General features: G+C 35.4%; 1 protein-coding gene across 3 annotated transcripts in view; it reads left to right on the top strand.

Annotated features, from left to right (window-relative positions):
• Nucleotides 1-13,585, top strand: part of MAN1A2 (mannosidase alpha class 1A member 2) — a 70,414-nt gene that overhangs the window by 43,747 nt on the left and 13,082 nt on the right. For all 3 annotated transcript variants that reach the window (XM_036344958.1, XM_036344959.1, XM_036344961.1), the window contains exons 9-11: nt 3,538-3,653; nt 4,781-4,997; nt 11,228-11,400. In XM_036344958.1, the coding sequence (XP_036200851.1) occupies nt 3,538-3,653; nt 4,781-4,997; nt 11,228-11,400 (506 nt within the window). The remainder of the gene's footprint in view (nt 1-3,537; nt 3,654-4,780; nt 4,998-11,227; nt 11,401-13,585) is intronic.

Raw genomic sequence — 13,585 nt, 5'->3', positions numbered from 1 at the left:
TGCATATTAGGCTTTTATTATAGAGGATAATCTTCCACTGGAGCAATAGGTTAGAAGAGTTGGAGAGAACCTCTGAGCAGGACTGTGACTACATACTGTAACCTGAGTAACACACAGCTAAACCATAAACTCTGGCAATAATTCATGCATCCAAAAAACATTTCTCCTAAGCCATGATTTTGCTTTTCCCTGTTTTCCCTCACTAGTTCACCTCCTTTAATTCTGTTATACTTTTAATCTTGTTTACTTTCTTGCTCATTTGTTCTTTCCAGAGATCTACAATATAGCCAGAGCTTCTTTTACAAAACCCTGTATGTTATTTTGATGACTCTTCTCTAAGTATTATGCTCCAGAGTACCATTTATATCCTCTAATTATTCCATTCTCTCTGGGTAAACTCCCATGGCTCAAATCCATTTTATGTATTGATGACTCCCCAATGTATACCCCTAACGTAGTGCTCTCTCTGGATTTCTGCATATCTGATTGCCTGTTTATCATATTCATTTACATATCCAACTGGCACCTCAAACTCAACATGCCCCAAATTCAAACTCCTTTGAGGATCTGGCCTTCATTTCTTCTTCCCTTCAGTTAATTAGGCCTTCAGTTCTCTCCCACAGTTAATATCATCCCTGATCAATGCATCCTCCACAGTGGCTTCTTATCGATGGCTGCTATCAGGTGGTGGTTGCTGAAAGTTGGGATGCCTGTGGCAATTTCTTAAGATAACAATGAAGTTTGCTGTATCAATTGTATCCTCCTTTCATGAACGATTTCTCTGTACCATGTGGTGCTGTGTAATAGCTTTTTAGCCACAGTAGAGCTTCTTTCAAAATCAGAGTCAGTTAAAAGATCATCTTGATAAGGTTAATTAATAAAACTATTACAATTTTTAAAAGATTTTTTATGTACCACCTAAGATGATCTTGAATAACACTGGTTACAATTAAAAGTCCAACACTAGCAAGAAGTATTAGAATAAACTAAGGTTCCCTAGGCTCCCACATGCTTTGGTTTTTACTCATGATTGAGCAGTGGGAACAAATTAGGAGACAAGGGAATGAGAAATTCAATATATTTAACATTAGCTAATTGCAAAGATATCCAAAAGGAAGTAAACTTACGAAAGGTTTATTAGGACTTCTGTTTCATGGTAGAAGATTGAGCTATAACTCTACTGCTGTGGCCAACCATCCTTCCTGAGACTGCAATGAAATGAAAGTACAGAAATGTAAAAAGGAATCTATAATAATAAAAGTATAATATGCTAATTAGACTGGACAGCCGAATGACCTTCTGGACATCATTCCGGATGAAGACCCGGTGGCAGGGGCCGAGGCAGAGGCGGTTAGGGGTGATCAGGCAAGCAGGCAAGCAGTTAGGGGTGATCAGGCAGGCAGGCAAGTGGTTAGGGGCAGTCAGGCAGGCAGGCAGGCAGAGTAGTTGGGTGATCAGGCAGGCAGGTGAGCGATTAGGAGCCAGCAGTCCCGGATTGCGAGATGGTGTAGGCTGGGCTGAGGGGATTCCCTCCCCCACACACACGAATTTCATGCACCGGGCCTCTAGTAATCAAATAAGAGTAAAGAGATTTGGAGGCAAGTTGAGAGATCATAACGAACAAGATATTTCAACAAGCTTGTAGAACACATTGTGGCTGGGAGTGGGTGAGTAGATCTAAGAACAGCATAATCTAGAATATACTCCAAGAATTGTAGAAAAGGAAACTGTTGTAACTCCAGAGGTTTATAAACAGTAGGTACAAGTATTTGAATTACATGAGTGAAAAGTAGAGCTAAAAGCAGATATTTGTTCAAAGTCATTATAAGGAACATGGGCTTGTTTAAGGTACAAGTGAATTATTAGAGTACAGGCAGACATATTGCCTGAAGTGAACGAGGGCACTTTCCCCCCATTTATTACTTTCTATAACAAGATGACTTAATTACATGTATTTTGGTAAAATGTAAGCATATAAAGTAAAAATTGAAGGGCTCCTTTTTTTAGATGTAATCATTGTTGACAGTTGTCTTTTCAAACCTTTTCTATGTGTACAATAGCATTCTTTAAACACACAATTCTTTAGTAGTATCAAACTATGTTGTTCTGAAACTTGCTTTTTTGCCCCTTATTCAACAACATATAATAAATATCCTCCAATATCAGGTTACAGATTTGCCTGATTCTCTTCAATGATTTCATGGTCTGCTAGAGTATGTATGTATATGTGTGTATGTTTATACGTAATTTATTTAGTCACTTTTTTAGACCTATGACGTATCTTACTATTTTACTAATGGAAATAGTGCTGTGATGCATTTAGATCAGTGTTGTATATTTGTGCAAGTGTTAGTGTGGGGTAATTCCAGAACTAGGAAACCTAGGTTACATTTTGATAGCTACTATAAAATTGCCTTTTAAGTTCCAGCAACTCCGAGCCATACCTTATCAACATCGTTATTAATCTTTTAAAATGTTTGCCCATTAAATAGACAATAATGGAATCTCATTGTTTTAATTTGTTTTTCTCTGATCATTAGTGGAGTTGAGCTTCCTTTCTTAGGTTAATTATCAATTTGCATTTTGTTGTTGTTAATTGTATGTGCCCTATGTTGGTTTTCCTTCTGTTATACTTAAGTTTTGTTTACTTTTAAATCATTAATCCACCAAAAATTAATTTTTGTGCGCTAAAGATATAAATATTAATATGCATTTTCTCCCAGATAGACAGTTGTTTCCATAAACCTGAATAGTTCATCCTTCTCTAATTTGAAAAACTAATATATGAATGTAATATGTGATATTTTTCTTTTCATGCAGGGAAGATGTGAGTTTTGAAACAAAGCTTGAGGATGTGGGGTAGGGTTTATAGAAAGTCAGGAATAAAAGAGTATGGTTGCCTTGGGAATTATATTGTTAAATCGGATAAGATTAAAAGTATGGATGATATTTCATCTATAAAAATAAGAATATACCTAGGACGAATAAATATATACTAATAGCTATATAAGAAGTAATCAAGGATATTGATTCAACAACTTAATATTGTGCAAGGTGACATTACAAAGGAATTCTTGGGCTTTTTTTTCTTTGTAGATTTAATTTACTGCCTACTGCACAGAATTCACCATTCACTATCTATAGAAAAATGAGCTCTTTTCGGTTAACATCAGATTTTAGTATGTCTCTTACATTTAATCTTATAGCTTATATAGTTGAAACCAATAATATACGAAAGATAATTATTTTCAGTAATGGAAATGTTTGGATGTGTGACACTATGCAAACTATGTGACTGAAGAAAAAGAAGACTACTAAGTATGTGAAATACACCCAGCAGAAGATTTTTCTAGAAAATTGGGTATACGTAGAGGAGAGTGATTATAGTATGCTCTTACTGGACTAAATTTTAAGTATGTTGGAAATAGAGCTGTCAACATAATTTTTAAATAGTCATTTTAACTGAAAAACATTATGTAATTGTCTTCTGTCTTCTCTTTTCTCCACCTCCATCCTTCTCTTTTCTCTTTGTTACAGATCATACATCAGTTGGTGGGCTGGGAGACAGTTTTTATGAATACTTACTGAAAGCATGGTTGATGTCAGATAAAACAGACCTTGAGGCTAGAAACATGTATGATGATGCTATTGAGGTAATTATGCTCAGAACACTTACCTGTTTAACATATGGCATATACATTGTATTTGATAGTGACAGATGGACATCTTATATGCATTTTATTATGTGCATTCTTTGTAGAGTTTAAGTTTTTTAATATAAAAGTCTTATATTAAGTGTTCCTTTATTGTGGCATTTTAAAGAAATTATAGAAGAAAGAATTTACTGTAACATATTTATGTATGAACAATTATTTTAATTATTTTTAGTTATTGTCTGTAGAGACTAGAAAAATTTCTGACTTTACATGCATTTCCATGAACATTTCTTCTTTCAAATGACCCATTGAACGTGTATATTGAGAGCCTCTGGGTAAATAATAAGGGCAAAACAGTATATAGTACTTCCCACGTGCCAGGCACCGTTCTAACCCTTTTACATATGTGAAGTAACTTAATCCTTACTACACTTTACACACGAGGACTTCAAGGCACTGATTGCTGAATTAACTTTATGAAGGATGCACCAGTAAGTGATGGAGCCTGGAACTAAACAGCCTGGCTCCAGAGCCTGTGCTCTTAACCACAGTTCTATATTTATATAACCTCATACCACAGTGTTGTGGCAGTTTACATTTGGAACAAGTTTCATTCTTGGCAACACTTGTATGTGATATTTCCAAGCAAAAACTGTGAAATAGAATAGTGTGTTAACCACTTAGTATGTTACTTGGTTTCTGATCTAGTGTAAACACATCCCTTTAATGATTTTAATCACTTTTTAAAAATTGTATATTTTGTATATATTGCAAAGTATATACAATTCTGACTCTAGCCGTTGATCAGTACTTAGAGTTTTAGTTTGTTTTTAAATTAAGCAAAGGTTATTATTTCCTAATTTATATCTTTACCTTTTAGGGAATCAATTTTCTATAGTTGTTTACAAAAATACACAGGAGTTGAACTAGTATGTGGCATGTATTGCTTTGCTCATATGCAACTTGATTACTCCAAAACTCATTGTAAATTAAGCCTTCCAATTTGGGAAAGTTACTGCTTTATGGAGTCTTATATTAACAAGGTTTTATAGTCAGAAGGATGCAGTAAGTTTCAACACTGATATTTTGCTTCTGAAATTTTGAATATCTACTCTTTCTTGTAGGCTATAGAAAAACATCTTATTAAGAAATCCCGTGGAGGCCTTACCTTTATTGGAGAATGGAAGAATGGGCACCTGGAAAAGAAGATGGGACATTTGACCTGCTTTGCTGGGGGAATGTTTGCACTTGGAGCAGATGGTTCCAGGAACAAAGCTGGTCATTATTTAGAACTAGGGGCAGAAATTGCACGTACATGCCACGAGTCATATGATAGAACTGGTAAGAATATTAATAATGCTAATTACTTAGTCCAAAATAACTTGCAAGTTAAAAATATGTCCACAAATAAGAAGGAAAATATATAGGCATTTTTATTTCAAAATAGTTATTGTAATACAGTAAATTATTTTCTTAAGAACTTGAATTTTAATTCTGGAAATGTGTTCCTGCATCGCTTTCTTTTTATTTCTGAATTCTGCTACTGTTTTTGTTAATAGAGGTTTTTAAGAAGTTGTTTTAAAGACAAAAGGTAGGGCATTTTGGGGATGTATGGGATAACATTATTTATTTTCCTATAGTAAGAATCCATTTAGCCATTTTTTTCAACTTCTATGAAAAGTAACATAAAAGGACACAAAATAGACCAATTTAGTTACATGCCTTGCCTGTCCTCTTGTGAAAATAAAAAGATAATTGTAGTTGTATTGAATATATAATTGGTGTCTAGGTAACCAGTAGTTTCTTAGTTTTCTAACAATTTTTGAGTTGTTTGTTCCTTTAACTAAAAGATCCTCTGGCATTGCTTTAGGCACATATGCAATATTTCTGGGCTTCAATGTCCTTACCTGGAAAATGTGATGTTTCTCAGTGGTGACAATAATTGGGAATGAAAATATATTTTTTATGTATAAAGCATAGATACACATATAGTTATAGATAAACAGTATGTATTATTAAAATTTCATGAAAAGAGAAGGCAAATCGGTTTTTAAAAAGCCTGAAAATGCGGTTGAGGAAAACTGGATTAGACCTTCCAAGGTTTTCTGTGGCTTAAAAATGCATGTTTTTATATGAAATAATGGATGATGAGTTCCCTGAAAGACTAAAAACCAGTGATTTCTATTTGTGATTTCAGAAGTTGAATTGTTGCTTATATTAAATAACTGAATTTCTGTTTTAAGGATAATTTACCATCAAGTACCATGACACAAATACGATTGGCATAAAATTTATTATGGTTCAAAATCTGCCAAGTTACTTTGATATAATAAGGAATTGAACTTATGGTGAAATTGAGCCTGCAGTTTCCTCACTAACTAAATCAAGGATTTCATTTCTTAACAAAATATAACTAAGTCAAAAGGACATTGAAACAAATCTTACTTTAGGGAGTTTAAGTGTTAATATATAATACATGTATAATCAGTGATCTAAGATACAAATAGAAGCTAAATTATATTATGGTGATGATATAGAATATATACATAAAATAGAGCTCAGATCAGTAAGACATTGAGGACCAGAAAGAACAGTAAGTGTTTATTTATGTTGGGACCCATAATAAGGCTTGTTACGCAGATTTGGACCATAAATCAAATAATAGATGAAAAATAGTAAGACTTCATAATACAGCAGACATAGTAAAACTATGTTATACCATCTACACTAGTAAAAGATAAAGATGCAAATTGACCATACATTTGTGACGCCCACCAGCCAATCAGGAGTGAGTATGCAAAGGTGTATCAGGTTAATTAGCATACACAGGCACTGAGTGGCCGGGGGCGGGGCAGGACACAGACATTCTGCACTGTCCCAGCCACTCTGGGCCTCTGGGCAGTGTGGGAAGGCAGACAGATGGCTCCAGGCAGAGCAAAGGCAGTGCCGGCAGCCAGGAGGAGGAAGGCTCATTCTTGTACGATTCTTCGTGCATTGGGCCTCTAGTAGTAGTTATAATTAATCATTCACTCCTTTAAACATGGAGCACTTATTATATGCCAAGCATTATGCTGGATGCTTAATAGGTGAAAGTATTAACAAGATGTATTTCCTGCTTTTGAGGAATTTATAGAATATCAGAGTTATGAAAGAATTCTCTATATTTCTGATTTTCACATTTCATAATGACATTGCTGATGTTGATATGAAACACTGCGATTATGGAAAGAACATGTGAACTAGGATTCAAAATTCCCTTGTTTTACTATATATTATCTGTGAGCCTTAGGCAAACCTTCCTAAGACTCAGTTGCTCCATCTGCAAAAAATTGGGATATTAGTACCTACCCTATCTTCTTCATAATGTTGTGTTGTGAATATAAATTAATTTTAAAAAATTCAGTCAATGAACCTGTGACCCTCTTTGCCATGGTATCCCGCAAAAGATTACTGTTTGATTTGTGTCCTATATTTTCAAGACTTCCACTGTTCTTTACTTAATCTTTAGTCTCAATTTAAATACATTAATTAAAAAGTACGATCCTAGTTCTGCTCATTTCCTACCAGGTCATTACATCTTTTGCTGTGTTTTCTTGCATCTATGCTATAATTTTTTGGCCACTGTATTTAAGAATATCCATTCACTTCTTAGCAGTTATTCTAGCTAAATTCATATGACAATTATTGCCTTGGAATTTCACTTTCATTTGTTGTTGGAATTAGAGTTACCATTAGTTCAAAATTTGGCAATCTTCATGGCCTGCTGTTTACCTTTTAGCTGGGTTTGTAGGAAGCATTGCTGATTCTATTTATGAAACAGCAGTAACTTAGTGGTTTTTTCAAACTATTATAGCTGCATGGGAAGCTAGATTGGTACATTGTTTTAGTTTATGCTGAGGTGTAATGCAAAACTGGTATCAAGACTTCCAAAATATAGTACATTCTTTTTCTGAGATTTTAGATTTAAAAAAAAAATTCTGAGCATCATTAAAAGTGACTATTATATAATTTAATTATTTCATGCTGAAACTGGATAAAGTCTATCACAGTTGGGGTTGGGAGAATTTAATCTGTTTAGGTGCATGTAACATCCAATGGACAAAAGACCCTTTGAACATAGAGTACTGAATGTATTTGAAGAGTTTCCACAACTATTTTTTCCTTAGAGGAAAGGATACAGGAAAATAGTTTAAGTTCTTCCCTTATTATTAGCCCATTCAAACTATAGTCAAATTGCCTGTCCTAGAATATTCTTTGTGCTTTTATCTTTGGTTGAATTTCTTTTGTTGACTTGAATGTGCTTATTTTTCTATTTGTATGAGTCCTACCTATCTTGGAGTATTCATATGAGTTGCATTTCCCCATAACTTCACCAACTAATATGTGTCTTCTTTAAATTTATCTTTTGTCTTACTACTCACTTTTATCACATTTGATATTTTACTTAATTTTTTTTAAAATATATTTTATTGATTTTTTAGAGAGGAAGGGAGAGAGAGATAGAGAGTTAGAAACATCGATGAGAGAGAAACATCGATCAGCTGCCTCCTGCACATCTCCTACTGGGGATGTGCCCGCGACCCAGGTATATGCCCTTGACCGGAATCAAACCTGGGACCTTTCAGTCCGCAAGCCGATGCTCTATCCACTGAGCCAAACCGGTTTCGGCAGCTTAATTTTTTTTTTATTTGTTCATGTCTCTTTACCTACATTATATGATTTTTGCATCCTCTGGAGTTCTTCTTGTCCAGGCACTAAATTGTTTATGGTTTTGATTCAATTTTTAAGTGTTGGATTAGTTATTTTCTTTTTAGAAATGAAATATCAAATGTAAGTGGGAAGTTTAAGATAGGGAATAGAGAGTAAATGAAATTGTTTTTTACAACATCCTATATAATAAAAGCATAATATGCAAATCGACCAAATGGTGGAACTACTGGTTGCTATGATGCGCACTGACCACCAGGGTGCAGACGCCTCAACACAGGAGCTGCCCCCTGGAGGTCAGTGCACTCCCACAAGAGGGAGCACTGCTCAGCCAGAAGCTGGGCTCATGGCTGGCGAGCGCAGCGGGATCCTCTCTGGCCTCCCCTGCAGGCAGGCGGTAAGGAGCAAGGTGTCCCAGACTGTTAGAGCCCTGGGGATTGGGCCTAAGCTGGCAGGCGGACATCCCCTGAGGGGTCCCGGACTGCAAGAGGGCGCAGGCCAAGCTGAGGGACCCCCTCCTCCCCCCCCCCCCCCCCAGTGCATGAATCTTGTGCACCAGGCCTCTAGTTTCTTAAATAAAAGAACACCTATGAAATAGTGCCTTCAGAAACATGAAATTGATGATTTGGCCAAAATATGGATGTAATAGCTTATACACTTTTACTCACCAACTCCTCACAGGACAATTATGTTATCTTTCTGGTATGTTTTATGTGAGAAATTATGAATGACCAGTAAATGAAATACAATTTTTAGTGAGTTTAAAATACTAGTTCCATGCAGCCAATTTCTCCTTCAGTTCAGACAATATTATCATTGTAATTACAGAAGTTATTTAAGGTTAGCCTTAAGATTGACATTTGAAAACTCCAGTTGATTACTTCTTAGCACTCATAGTCTTTGAGAAAGGAAAAACATAAGAAATCCAGACAAAATAACTTACCTTACTTTTTTATTGGATTTACCATCATATCAGTACTTATAATGTTTGACTTTTATCATCATTTGAAAAGCATTTATTAAATGACAAATAAGAGTTGATTGTATATCAGACTTTTCAATAGCTAGATAGAGGTTTCTTACAAAATACTGATGATTTGTTGGTTACTCCTAACTTCAGATCCCATTGAGGAGCTGGCTTGTGCTTTTTGTACACCCATAAAGTTTTGCTGACAATTTCAGAGGCTTGTGGACACAAATCTGTCTCCCTCTTCCAAAGCCTCCCGTAGAGTTCATGAACTTGAGGTTAAAACCGCTGCTTGAGTTCTGCATTAACTCTCCAAGACTGAGCCGTATAGAAACTGTGGTTAACTCTTCTGGATCACGTGTTTTGCTTTTAATAGAACTATCCACCATCACAACAGTGTTTTTAGTTTTGTACTTTTTAGGGGGATGGGCATAGTAAGAAAGGCTTTATTTTCGCCTCCTTTGAATTGTCATTATTTGGAGCTTATGGTGTCACCCTTGTAATCCTGAAATTGGGCGACAGCAACCCATCATGCCAACATCGATGCCATGGTTTTGTTTATGGTCCACCAGCATTATAGTTTTTGTGCTGCCTTTTCTAAGGAAATAAAAAAATGTGCAGCATTATCATGAAAGAGGTGAGAAACCTTGAAACTATTTGCCACCAGTGTAGCCTTGTGAAAAGAAAGGTGGCCGCTAAGAGTGGTAATTGTGTGCGACTTCACCATCCCAGTGAAAGATGACTTTATATTGTCCAGGTTTAGGGTGCTAGTGTTATTAGAAAGAAGTTCTTAAGAAGCTTTTCAAGTAGTGCTATATTCCAGCCTGAATGGAAGTCATATCATCCAAGAAATAGTATGTAATGCTGAAATATATGTGTAAATGGACATGTTTTATTCAAACTGGACAGAAGTTTTCTTAGAAAAAAATTGATAATTTGTTGGTTATTCCTCACTTTAGGACTAAATGGCCAAATTACTGGGGAAATTCTTGATGATTGGCAATTTCAACCTCTTCCTTGCTGTGTGTTTTGATACTATAAGACAGTGATGGCAAACCTTTTGAGCTTGGCGTGTCAGCATTTTGAAAAACCCTAACTTAATTCTGGTGCTGTGTCACATATAGAAATTTTTTGATATTTGCAACCATAGTAAAACAAAGATTTATATTTTTGATATTTATTTTATATATTTAAATGCCATTTAACAAAGAAAAATCAACCAAAAAAATGAGTTCGCGTGTCACCTCTGACACGCGTGTCATAGGTTCACCATCACTGCTATAGGAGAAGAAAGTTTATTTTAAAAACTGATTTAAGTTTTAAAATATATTATTTTTATATACTGTATTTTATAAATTTTAGCATATATAGTATGCTTTAAAAATTATGTACTCTACAACTAAATCTAATTCAAAGTCTGAGCTTTAAAATGTTACTGAAAAATAAAAGATCTAAAATGTTTTCTTACTTGTTAAATTAAAAGGACTTTAAAATTGTCTTGACTATTTAAAAAATAATTCTGCACAGTACAGTTTTCTGTCTCATTTTATTTTGGGCCAAAGCAGAATATGTAATGTGCTTCTGCCAACCTTTGCATTTGTTTCCAAAGGATGACTGAACTCTTATTGGATTAGATAGATTTAGCAGTATGTTGGTGTACATTATTTATGAGAGAGACTACTTCATGTCAGAATAATAGGAATATTTATAAGTCTATTGTAAGAAAGCCAAATGTGGATCTTTAAAGTCACTGATTTTGCAAAAACAGCAGCAGTAAAAATAAAACAAATAACAAAAAATAACTTTACTTCATCCCCCATTCCTTCAGGGGAGAAAAGCTCTGGCATGCAAACACATATGGCTTATTGTGCTCATTATTTCTTTGGTCATGCTACAGCATTAAAGCTAGGCCCTGAATCCTTCAAGTTCGATGGTGCAGTAGAGGCGGTGGCAGTTCGGCAGGCTGAGAAGTATTACATCCTCCGTCCAGAAGTCATCGAAACCTACTGGTACCTGTGGCGATTCACTCACGATCCAAGATACAGGCAGTGGGGCTGGGAAGCAGCTCTGGTAGGTAAACTAATTTTTCATTTCATGTGCAAGAGTGTTACCAAGTCCTCCTCTAGTGTCATGATCCTCCTCCATGTTGCCTCATGTTCAGTAACTGTGGGACTAACTCTGTTTATCTGATGAAAAACTCTATTAGTCAATTTATGTTTCTTAAATAGCAGAAGTAAACCTTAGAATCCAGTTTAGTTCTCTATTAGAGGTATTTTCCTATTGGTGTTCACTCATTATTCTTATTGAGTAACTACAGAGTCATTTATAAGGCAAGTTTTCACTATGATTATAAAATTTCCGTGCTTCCCTATTAGAGGTCAAACTCCCAAAAAAGGGAAAATATTGTAAAGCTGCCCAGATTCACAGCCTGGGTGGATTACCCCCTCTTCATTTTAGCTTGTATTCTAAATAATTCCTTAGTGCATCACCATAAGAAGGAGCAATGAATTGTTACAAATTTCTTAGATTGATGGACAAATACATATATTTGAAATGGGGAGTTTTTAATGGTTATTAAGTAAAGAAAGCAAGCGGTTTACTCTTACAGCACTCACCTTTGAGAGAACCTCCTGGCTCTCATTACCTAGGGAGGAAGAAAATCACTAGTCTTTTTGTGGAAGTATTGCTTATTCCTGGGAATGAGGAGTGTTTTATTCTCTAAGATATACTAATTATGATAAATAGTACTATCTATGATGAATGTTTATATTTAAATTGTTTGACTTAAATCTGTAGTGTAGATAGAATGAGAGAATTCTAGGTGAGATAAGTAATGTCAGTAAATTGCTCAGACAAGAATATGCAAGATATATTCTAGAGCAGAACATAGACCAATTTATGTAAAAAGGTTTCACAGTGGCAATGAGAGAGGAGTTTAAAGCCATTGTATGGATGGCCTTATGTGCCAATAAAGGGATATGTACTTTACTCAGTGACTCTGGAAGAAAACACACGCATGTACATTCCCCCCCCCGCCCCACACACACACACACACATTTCTCAGTTACGAGATAGGTGTTTCTCACATGGGGATAGAAAGTCCTTTGCCTATCTAAAAAGACGATCATATGTTCTTTTTCTTCACCATCTCCTACCCACCAAAATTCCCTAACTTTAAGAATCAATTATAGGACTACTAAAGATTTTTCAAAGGGGGAGGAACTACTGAAGGCTTTTTAGTTGGAATTAACAAAACACAAGGATCTAATTATAATCTGCAGATTGGTGGGGTTGGGAGACCACTGCAGTAGTCTGGGAATAATGCGATAAAGACTTGAACTTAGATGAAGACACTCACATGTTATTGGTCATCCAGACCTGGATAGTCCTTAGGAAGTTTAACAGAGAATAGTAATGGAAGGTAGGTATATAGAACAGGAGCAGAGGCAGCATTTGTTGGTGCTGCCTTTCCACCTGGGTCCAGAGTTGGGAACGGAGCTGCTAGTGAAACTGTGCTGCAGTTGAGAAGATAGCCAGGCTGTTGCTACAGTGGCTCAGGAACGGGGCACATACTTGTGTCAGTAGCTGTGGCTTACTAAAGCTTATGTAAATCAAACAGTATTTTCCATAGGGGCAATAGACAGGTAAAGTAATCCTGCAATGTGTCTGACTTGAATGTTCCCTAATATTTAAGGGTTCTTATTTAGAGGAATAAGGAAGATAGATCTGAATTAGGGGTGAAGGGTTTGGGTAGAAGTATCCTCTCATTGAGAAACACTAGGATAATTTGTCCTGTTTCTAAGGTCCTTTTTCCCTGCACAGCTTCTTAACATATGGCCCTACTCTTATCCATTAAAAAGAGGTTTGACAAACTCAAACTTTAACCCATATCTGTCCAAATTTGAATTAACAGGAGTTAGAATTTTGCTTTTAATAGCCCATATAGACAGACATACAAACAGTAAATATTATCTCATTGCTATTATTATGTAGAGCTTCTAAGTAATGCTTTTTTTTTTTTTTTAGCATTTTTGGATTATTGTTTATCCTTGGAAGATATAAAATTGCATTTAAAAATTTTAATTCAAATTGGCCTCCCTCTCGATTTGTCAGAATTAGTGAGACTTTGTTGTGTCATACAGGTCTCGAATCCAGTGTGAATGACTTAAATTTGACTCCTAAGTTAGGAATGTATAAGATGTCTTAAAAAGATTAAAGAGTTTTGAATAGGGAGAAATTCCACAGGAAACAGGAT

This window comes from Myotis myotis, unplaced genomic scaffold, assembly GCF_014108235.1.
Source record: "Myotis myotis isolate mMyoMyo1 unplaced genomic scaffold, mMyoMyo1.p scaffold_m19_p_18, whole genome shotgun sequence".
Classification (NCBI taxonomy): domain Eukaryota; kingdom Metazoa; phylum Chordata; class Mammalia; order Chiroptera; family Vespertilionidae; genus Myotis; species Myotis myotis.
Note: the sequence above shows the minus strand (reverse complement) of the source record. Positions and strands in the feature narration are given on the sequence as shown.